We start from the raw sequence: 10,861 nt of genomic DNA, 5'->3' as shown, positions 1-10,861 counted from the left end.
AGTTACTATTTACAATTAATTAACTCTAATAATCCATTGTAATGTGTTATTTATCCTTCATAATTTTTATTGCTTAATTCAAATGTGATATAAATTGTTATTTGAAATTGTCTTTTAAATAGTGCAAAACCTACACCTATTATAAATGGTTTCCACGTTAATGCAAGAATGTAGCTTCCTCAAAATTCAAAATCCAACTCTAGTCCTTGTTTATTAAAAGAAAAATGTTGAACATACTAATTATAAAAAAAAAAGAAAAAGAAAGAAGTCATTTTCAAGATTTGATTAACGTAATTCCTCAAATACTTTGACGACATGGATCATGTTCATAGTTGGACTCTCCAATATGATTTTAATCAGCCTTAGCCCTTAAATATAAGCTTTATATATTTAATCATAATATGTATTTTCATACGTGATGTCACATTTCAAAATAAAAATAAATAAACAAAAAATTATAATAATATATTAAAAATTAAGATTTTTTTTAGCATTTTTATGTGTGAACGAAATAAATTTAATTAAAAAATTAACTAAAATCGAAAAAGGTGCTATATTGAGGTTCAAACTCCCAATACTTGACCTGAAGATATGACCCTGAACCAAATGAGCTACGCTACTCTTTGTTATAAGGGGTGTCACTTTACTATATTTGGTCTTGATTTATATTTTGCTTTTCAGTTATTTATATTTATTTAATAAAATTTCCCTACCAAGCCGTGTCACGTGACACGCCTTTGTCTAAGGTAAATCCTCCTCTATGGTGCAGTGAATAAAATTGTGAATTATTTAATCATATGATATTCTTGATTTCGAGTTCTGGATATGAAAATGTCCTTAATTGAGAGTGTATTTTTTTGAATAAGCCCTATGTAGTGTGAATCCATATGAATCAAACTCTAATACGCATATATATTGAACATCAGATAGAAAAACCAAAAAGACTTTATATAATTTGTTAAAAATCTTACCATAATATCTTATTAACTTATTTTAATCAACCTAGGCCTAAAATCTTTAGGCAAATCAATATGAATATAGTGATAAAATATTCACGTCAATCATTATTTTTTATAAAGCGTATAAAGTCCAAATTAAACAAATAAAAATGAACGAAAGGAGTAAAATTATGAAAGATGATGTATTGGTTGTTTTAATGGCACCCTCCTGTCTATTTTTATTTGCTCATGATTGACTTGACATGCACATTTTTTAAAAAATATTAATAAAATGATAAGTTGCGAAAATGCATTAGGAAATGAATAATATTACTTAATAATAAATGTAAAAAGTTATAAGATGATAAATTATTTAATAATTTATAAAAATTTAAAAAATAAAAATAAACATCTAATATAACAGACAAATAAATTAGATCAAAGTAAAACCCTCCATTATATTTTATGTTTGAAAGCTTTAATTGTCCCTAAATCCGGGCCGGTCCCTTCTCCCCACTAAAAAAGAAATAAAATAAATAAATACACAATTCAATAAAAATATTTTTATTAATATATGGCAGAATCTAATGCATGTACCATGTTTGTTAATTAAGTAATCTTACTAGCTTCCGGCTAATATATTGGGTTTTAGATTTTATATAAATATTTTGAATTATTATTTATCGTTCATTTATCAAATAAAAAATAAACAAGCAAATCATTTAATTTTTTTAAAGAGAAACATAATTCCATTGTACAAAATACACCCTCAATCTATAAATCCTTAAAAAAAGTTCTTTTTTCTTTGTTATAGCCTATACAAAATTATATTGTAACTATTTGGGTAGTAAAATAATTTTTCTCTGGTCTCAAATAACTTTTAAGTATTTTAAATTATATAAAAAGTTATAATTTGCAGTACTTTTAATCAAGTTTCAATTATGTACAGTAATTAAAAACTTCAGAAAGATTGAGAAATAAATGTAATTAATTAAAACTAAAAAACTGACTATCCTACTACAATTTTTTATTTTTTTTTTCTTTTACGAAACGTAAAACTAAGAAATAATAACCCCCAAAACGTTTACGTAGAACACTTAATAGAATCTTATTGGCCAAAAATAAATTAGTTTCAGACTTTCAGTACACCTGCACATGCATAAGAGACAATTATGACATCTGAAAAAAAATTATTGTAAGATACAAAAAGTTTAGGTGGCCAACGGGAATAACCAAGTTGTCTCTATACTATTAACCTGGATTCTGATAATTTCTCTATCGTTAATCAGAGGTTTGAGAATAATTTTTTTTAGAGAAGTATTAAAACATTTTTAAACTTGACATGAATTATTAGTTTTATTGTTAACTATTGACCATCTTAAAAAGACACCCCTTAACTTAACTAACTAAACTTAGATACATCATTATCTCCGATCTCCACATGACACAACAAGTAGTCTCAAACTCTCGTAGGAGCATGAGATTCTTAGTAAAAACGTGAGAGAACTGTTGAAAACACCCCTAAAGTTGACGAAAATTTAGGGTGTATTTCACTCATGTTGCAAGTTTAAGAGTGTATTTAAGTTCAATTAGTCAAGTAAAAATATGTTTTTAATTAAGGTTGTCAATAGTTTAGGGATGAAACTAATAATTCACGTCTAGTTTAGGGTTTTTTTCAATTGTCTAACTATAATCTTCGACAAAATGCCTAATTACTGTTTAGTGAAAATGTCATCGTATTGTTGTTTGTTTGAACAAAATAGACGCAGAAATTATATTATTCACATAAGTCACAACGGCCTAGTTCCTAAACTAGTTAAGATCAACTATACATAAATGATTTTTTTTGGGTATTTATTCAGAAATATTAAATTTGTCACTTCAATATTCATTAATTTGTCTTTGAATTAAGCTAGTCTCTACATTATTTTTACCCACCCTCACCCCTACCCCCACCCCCTACCACCACCCCTCCCAAAAAAATATTAAAAGTTGTTTTTAAAAGATATTTCTAATTTCAATTTTTTATTTTTTTACACCCCACCTCCTACCCTCGCCCCCCCAGCCCCCTATCCCACCCTCTTCAAAAGGAAAAAAATNTTAAATTTGTCACTTCAATATTCATTAATTTGTCTTTGAATTAAGCTAGTCTCTACATTATTTGTTAGTAAAAATTTAAAACACAAATATACATATTATGTTAGAAATGTAAAATACAAGTTGTCTCTAGTCCATATTAAGTGAATAATTGAGTTATAGCACACCCCTTAAGAAATATATTTTAGGACATAAATAAAATGTTATTTTCCACTATTAACTTTATGATTATTTTCAAACTATTCTCCTAAAAAATGTAAAGTAGTTAAGAAACTCATTAAGTGATGGGTAAATATGGAAAAAAAGTTCCAACAGTTCTCTTGAACATTGAACAATTTACTTATTTTGGACTATGAAAAAGATTCTAACGATTCACTTAATATGGACTAGAGCGAGTATAAGATTCAGAAGATGAAAGTTAATAGTATCCTCTGCCTCATGGCTAGAAACACTATAACAAAAATAACTTTTAGCAGCACTAAATATGCATATCAACAATAACAAAGAGTGCTAAAACATTTATCAGCATTAGTTAATTGTCATTGGATCGATCCAATGTCGCTATAAGCTTTTGAAACATTCAAAGAGTGCTAATTGTCACAAAAAATACATATTTAGCGACAATTAGACTATTAATGTGTTAATTAATTGCCACTAAAAATAATTTTTAGTACCGTGGAAGAAACTATATTGGCTTTTAAGTCCCCTCACTAATAATTTGATATACTTTGAGTAACCATCTTTCATTATCAAAACCCTGAAAACTAATAAACAATATGCTAATTTTATACTCTTCCACTCTAAATATGTTTGGTCCTTTCTTAGCACATTGTTAATTAGTAGTGGCATACCTATGATTATATTTGTAATGATCCTGGATTAGAGCATGACTTGTTATATAACTTCTAGTCATCAAAGATGTATAACATTAATTATAAGATGGAGTTATTCCCAGTTATAGAAAAAACTTTGCTGAAATTTCTAGTGATTTGTTTATAACCTAAGTATGTTTAAACAATCGTTTTGCCTGTTTATTGTAATTTGTTATCTATTTTGCCACAAGGACATACCCGCGCTCAACATCAGTAGGTTGAGCNAAGTCAAAAATCAACTTGTTTTCCAGGAAAACATTTTCTAGGAAAACATTTTCCTTCATACCAAACACACCCTAAATAATCGTTTTGCCTGTTTATTGTAATTTGTTATCTATTTTGCCACAAGGGCATACCCGCGCTCAACATCAGTAGGTTGAGCGCGAGTATCACCTTTGTGCTAAAGCTACAACAGAATAATCAAGTGAACCATAGTTGAGCAGAGTGGTTAGTATTGTCAAGTCTAAGATTGACATGTTATCATGTAAAATCTTTTGCCCCAAATGACTTTTGAGATGACCAGACCCAGGATGATGATGACAATGTTTAAGTTATTAATGTTATTCTACATTAATTTGACATAAATTAATGCATATTTGTATATCTTTGTCAAAGTGTATACAATTGATTTATGTTCTGATCTTTTGATGCATTATTTCAGCATCTCTTGAGAGTTGAGATCAATCATTATGACTAATTAGGTTTGAGTGTAGTTACTCTTTCATTTTTATCAAATGATTTAGATTCGAGCCTTCGCCATATAGTCACTTTTGTTAGAAAGCGTTTTATCCTCCCATATGAAATTGAATTTAGTCGAGCTTTAATATAGATATCAGACATCGATTGAAACACAAAAAAAATAAAAATGAATTGTTATGCAAATTCTTCTATTATAACTCTCACATTTGAGAATACCTAGTATTTATATCTTAGCTAGAATTTAATAAAATTACCCACTTGTTAAAAGTGAAGATTAAAAAATATCTCACAAACTAAACCAATCTCTCAATAACTTCCATTTGTCAACCATTTTCTTCCTTACAAACACTACTAATCCTTGGTGGCCAAGTAACTAAAGTATAATTGGTTAGCAAAACATTTTTTTTTGTGAAGGATAAAAAAACATCTAAGTTATTTGGGGAGTAATTATTTTTTACTCCCTTTAAGTAGAGTAATAGGAGTATGATAAGGGTTCGATTTTTCACAATGTAACTTTCTTCTCATTTTGATTTTGCTCACGGTCAGTTTTATTTAAAAAAGAGTAATAGGAATACAGTGTGTGATTCGAATTTATTCATGATTTCAATATGACTCCGGACACCGAGTGAAAAAATAAAAAATAAAAATTTCGTTTTATTATCCCGAGGACAGCTTATTCCCGCTTCATCTCCCTTGGGTGATCCCCCGTACACTGATATTCCTTGTGCTACGAGACTTTCCACCAACAGAAACGGTAAAATTCTCCTCACTAACCACTCGCCGGCCGTCTTCTTCACCGGCACCGGAACTTCACTCTCACAGTTCATCTCGCGAAACGGTAACAACTCTTGTCTCTTCACAAAATTTTAGGTTTTTAACTTTCAATAGGTTTTGCGATGAGTGCTGAGACGAAACCGGTGATTAACTCGCTTACTCGAAGCATATGGAACTCAGGAAAGGCGTACGATTTGAAACCAATGGCTTCCTCCTCTATTTCGCAAGCTTCCTCTATACCGGAACTGATTTCGTATCTAAAATCGGCTTTTCGTGATAAGGAGTTCTCTCTGGTTGAAGGAATTCTAATGGACCGTGAAAAACAGCTGCGGACAGAAATTCAAAATCTTAAGAGAGATTTTGATTCTGTAAAGACTGGGCGAGATTTAGCAGAGAAGGATCAGGCTATAGTTGATCTGGAAAAGTTAAATATGGAGAATCGATTGAAGGATATGCAGAGGAAAAATGAGGAGCTAAAAAATGAGAAAGCTGAAGTTGAGGCAAAACTGAAGATGTATTTGGAAAAGTTCAAAGAGTTGGAAAGTAGAGTATCACTTCAGGAGGAAGAAGCTGCTAAAAATCGTGCTGTGGATGTCTCAGTGATCCAAAAAATGGTAGAAGATTTGGAAGCGGAGGATGATGATGTTGTAGAAGTGGATAGTAAAGCTTCTGGTGCTGATGGAGATCTTCAGGAAAAGCAGTTGTCACCACCTAGGGCTCCATCGGTTGATTCAACTGCAAATGGAAATGGAAGTGGTAAATCAAGAGATGAAGGTATTATTATGCTTATATCTGTCTTGTTGACCTTTTTTTTACAGTTATGTACTCAATTTGTGTATGGTTTTTGATTCCGGTTAGGGACTTACAGTTATTGAGTGATGGTTTTTGTGCTATGCTTAAGCTTTACTTATCTATGCATGCATGTTGTAATTTTTGCTTGGCTTTGGACCTAAACCTAACTCCTAAGTATTTATGTGGAACTGGGAATGTGGTAGACAATGATATGGTAATTGCGTGCAGTGGATGTGGTTTGTATTTCTTTGTTTTTAATTTCAAAGTCTAGGATTAACATGGTCACATGGGTGTAGCTGCAGGCAGTGGTAACACGGACTTGATTTCAACAAAAATGAATCTGGTTAATTGTCCTGATGTCCAGACATTGCATCCCATGCCTTTTGCTGGTGGTTCTGCTCAAGTCAATAGCAATGTTTCCAACATAGAAAAGAAAAGTTGTCGTTCAGAGGAAGCAGGTACAGATGATTTGTCATGCTTATTCTTACATTTCTGTTGTTATTTGTGGCATTCAACCCATATCTCAACTTGTTTTTGTTTGAGAAGTGAGAATATCAATCCTTTTTGTATGTAAATTGACCAAGATATTTGCTTCTATATGTTGCATGGTGTATCGAGAGAAGAGTCGAAAGGTCTTCATTCTCTATGGAATTTATTATTGTTCATTTAACAAACATTATCAAGCATACTTCATTGCAGCTTGAGCTTAGTCGAAGAGCGTAGAGTCTTTACCTTGTATCACATAACATTAATTGAAAAGTAAATGCAAACCAGCCTTTTGAATTGCTCTCTCAGCCTGTTAAAATTATTGTAGCAACTTGAGATATTTGGGGATTAGAATTGTCAATTTCTTAGTGGTCAAAAGGCAGCAAATGAACTCAGCTAGAGAGAGGAGTAGAAGGTTCATTTTAGCTCCATGTGGTTTAGTGACTGTTGGATAGCATCAATCATTAAATAAATAGCGCATGTAGCCTTTTGACTAGGAGCCTACTTCCAGCAGTGTTGAAGAAGTTGCAGGCCAGTGCCCTGTTATCACATTAGATCTGGGAACCTATTGTTAGTTTCTAATGGTCCTAAATTTGAGCATTACTTGCTGAATATCAGTGACTTCTAGTCATAAAAAATGCATGATAATATCACTTAGTCTCCTCTAGTGTTAAAGCAGCTACTGAGAGACAATTTTAGTCAACTTTGTGAATCTTTTAATATCCTAGCTTGTGGATCTATCTATCTGACCTCTGTTTTTCAGACACTCTCACAGAGAGACACATCTGGAGCTTTTTAATGATTACTTAAAAAAGAGCACTTGCTCCACTTTTTTAAGGTTAATATTCTTTATCTTCATTTTGATGGAAGTGTTATTTTCTCGTACATCTCTTTAGAGAAACTGTATTTCCTATATTTCATTTTTAAAGCCAAGTTTCTTGCTCGGGTTGATTCAGATGCTATCCGCTCTTAAATAGAATATTATATTAACTCTTCTATGCATAGTACACATTTCACTTTTTTTTAAAAAATAAAATCCTTTTCAAGAGACAGAAAGTATACAATTTAGAAGTTGAGCTTATTTGTAGTCACTTTTACACTTTCAGTGTAACACAAAGATCATTAGGTGCCTTGCCTTTTGGTCCTTTCAACTCTTGGTGTAGTCTAACCATAAATCTGATTTGAGGTTCTGCACATGATGATTGATTCTAAGAATCTTTATTCATCTTATCGGCAAGTGCGTACACACAGACGTTTCCCAGCTTGTGGATTCGTCTTGGTAGCTCTCATATTTTATTAAAGGCAAATGTTTCTGATACTGTGTGCTTGTGTAAACTGAATAAATTCTTGGTGCTTTCTTTCAGACCCTCTCCTTATCAATTTGGCTTGTGAGAATAGAGCACCTACTATAGATCTATCAGCATGCGAAGCAAAAGGCTGTTTGAATACAGCATCTGGCAGGGCTGGGTCTTCAACTGTTGTTCACATTAGCGACAGCGATGATGAGAATGCAAAGGCTTGTGTTTCTAAAAGTAATGATGTAGGTAGGAATTTAACATTTCCACACCAGATAAAAGAAGAGGATGTAAAGGAAACTTCAGTGTCCAAGAGGAAAAGAAGCTTATGTGATAGTGACAATGGTGGTGGTTCTTCATTTAGCAAACTAAAGACTAGATCTATTCAAGAATTAAATCGTGATGGAAAGCTGGCCTTTTCTTATGACAATTCCCATAAACCGGTGTTCGTAAGACGATGCGATGACAAAGATGGAGGGAAGTCTTATTCTCAACTATCTTCCAGAAGATCTGATTTATACAAGCTTGATGGGACTGGTGATGATAGTTCTTCAGATTCGGAGAATGATCCCTTGAGTGACAAAAGTATGAATATGTTAATCCAAAGTATTACAAAACGCAAAATTTTCTCGTCGGAAGATGATTTGAGGTCATCCTTTGAGAAGGACCCTGAACTTTGTATGAATGCGATTTGTGCACTTTATAGGCACCAAATTTCTCCAAACATCTCTTCCAAGGGCTTTCTTGCTACCACGAGACAGGGGTTGAATCAATCTGATAAAATCAGGTGTGTACTTACTACCTGATCCTTTGACAAGTTTATCTTTATTGTGTTAGTATTGTAAGTTTGATTATTGAACTGTTATTTTACCTTAGCAGCGTAACCACTAAGCAAGTGTTACTATCAGTGTTTAATAGCAAAGAAGATCAAGAATTCCATTTTTGTACTTATCTAGAAAAAGCACCATTGCTATGTTTCTTCTAATCTCATTACTCTTGTCAATCTTTATTTACTGGTGCTACATATTTCCTCCCAAATAATTTTGTAGTGTAAAATTTGGGACTGTCCGTAGTCCCAAAATTCTTTGTAGTATTTCGTGCTAAATGCACCATATTTCGAAATGTCTCTAAAAGTCACTAATTGCATTACTAACATAAAAGAATGTCTAATAACACTCTCGATATCGTACTTGATGTCTTTTGGATCATATGAGGTAATACCTACTTTTGATTTTACAACATGGTATATATATTGGATTCACTAATACTTATTATCCTTGGGGCACATTTCATGTCTCTGGGCTTTAGGTATTAGTAAAACTTTTCCTTGTATTCTTTGCACACACTGCTTGTAAGCTTCAGTTTTTTTGTTTTTGGTGCTAACAAAGCTAAACTTGGGAGGAACATTTAAAGATGCCTTCATTTGATGGAATAACTTGCATGTAGCTTCTGTGAACTTAAACTTTCCTCTTTTCTTGGCATCAATGCTCAAGTTATTCAGAAAATGATCAATTATAATGGCTTGATTGGTACTGTAGAGGTTGGTATCCAAAAATTCCAGAAGAACGTCATTTCTGTTCAAGGTGGTTAGTGCCAAAAGTTGTGGAGTTGAAGGTTAGAAGTGGGGGTAGTGAAAACATAGGGAGAAGACACTTATAACACCAAAACACAAGGACAACGTTCAAAATTAATAGAAACAATTTAAAAGGGGATTGTCTGCTGAGGTATTGTGTTTGAATATATACCCAAGACAGATATTTGTGACATTCCTATTGTGGGGTAAGTGATCTGTGATTGGATCTGAGTCCAACTACTCAATCCGATCTTGTTTCATTTGTTTATTCCAAATGGCAAATGGAACATGCAATATCCCATTTGTTTTGATAATCAATGTGATTGTTTATCTTATGGCTTTGAATCTAAGTGTATTTAAACTGACACTATATTCATTAACATCTTTTATGTTTTTACTTGTGCAGCATAGCTGCTTTGGGTGAATATCTGATGGATGGGGATCCAGAAAATAAACTCAGAAAAGCCGTGGAAGAAGTACGTCCAAAGGATCATGCAGAATGTAAAAGATTGGCTACTAAATACTGCGACCAACTATATCAGATATACCTTAACAAGGAGGATCGTCTGTTCCTCCCAATCTCTAAGTTCTAGTTTAGCAGAAAGGCGATCTGCCTTTATGCTATACATATGCTCCTTCCAAGCGAAAAAAACTATTACTAATATGAACATATTTTGATTGCTCTTTACTCCCCAGTTATTACCGCACAAGATGGAAGCTTTTGCTGTAGCAGCTAGTAACCAAAACACCTTTATGATTCACCTTTTGTTACTTTGGTGTGGATAGTTGATTATGGATAGTTAACAACTGATATATATATAGGTTTTGATGGTCATAGATGATAATATGTAAAAAATTAGGAATATATTTTGTACCCCCATGAATCATGTTGAAGACTTGTTCCCTTTTTTTTATGTAAGGTTCTTATATTGGGCTCTTTTGGCTTAGTCACCTCTTGATTCCTTAACTTGTCCCCCTTTTCTGCTTTGTTTTAGCTTTAAAACAGATTTTGAATTTGAACTTTAAGAATAGGTGATAGAGTAATTAGAGATTTTGAATTTGAACTTTGAAAATAGGTGATAAGAGTATATTTGGGTGCTTGGACAAAGTTAGAAACTATTTTCAAGGAGAATTTACTTGTTAAGGGGGGATTGAAGTAGTATAGCCTAGTGTATGTTGGAGTAGGGGCGTGCACTATTCGGATTAAATCGAATAATCAAACCAAATCAAATCGAATTTTTATTTGGATTGGTTTTTTGGTTTTTCGGATTGGTTTTGGATTAATAAATTACTTTATTTGGATTTTTGGTTTGGTTTTGGATTTTAAAAATAAAA

At 32.3% G+C, this 10,861-nt stretch overlaps 1 protein-coding gene across 2 annotated transcripts; it reads left to right on the top strand.

The window, feature by feature from the left end:
• Nucleotides 1–5,337: 5,337 nt before the first annotated feature.
• On the top strand, nt 5,338–10,491 carry LOC125842490 (uncharacterized). 2 transcript variants are annotated; one of them, XM_049521791.1, is made up of 4 exons: nt 5,338–6,154; nt 6,475–6,630; nt 8,023–8,740; nt 9,933–10,491. In XM_049521791.1, the coding sequence occupies exons 1-4, from the start codon at nt 5,503–5,505 to the stop codon at nt 10,117–10,119; spliced, it is 1,713 nt and encodes a 570-aa protein (XP_049377748.1). In that variant the 5' UTR covers nt 5,338–5,502; the 3' UTR covers nt 10,120–10,491. The 2 variants fall into 2 exon arrangements, with proteins under 2 accessions (XP_049377748.1, XP_049377747.1); XM_049521790.1 differs by having other exon boundaries at nt 6,469–6,630.
• The last annotated feature ends 370 nt before the right edge of the window (nt 10,492–10,861 follow it).

This window comes from Solanum stenotomum, chromosome 10 (genome assembly GCF_019186545.1).
Source record: "Solanum stenotomum isolate F172 chromosome 10, ASM1918654v1, whole genome shotgun sequence".
Classification (NCBI taxonomy): domain Eukaryota; kingdom Viridiplantae; phylum Streptophyta; class Magnoliopsida; order Solanales; family Solanaceae; genus Solanum; species Solanum stenotomum.
This window is presented reverse-complemented; position numbering and strand designations above follow the sequence as displayed.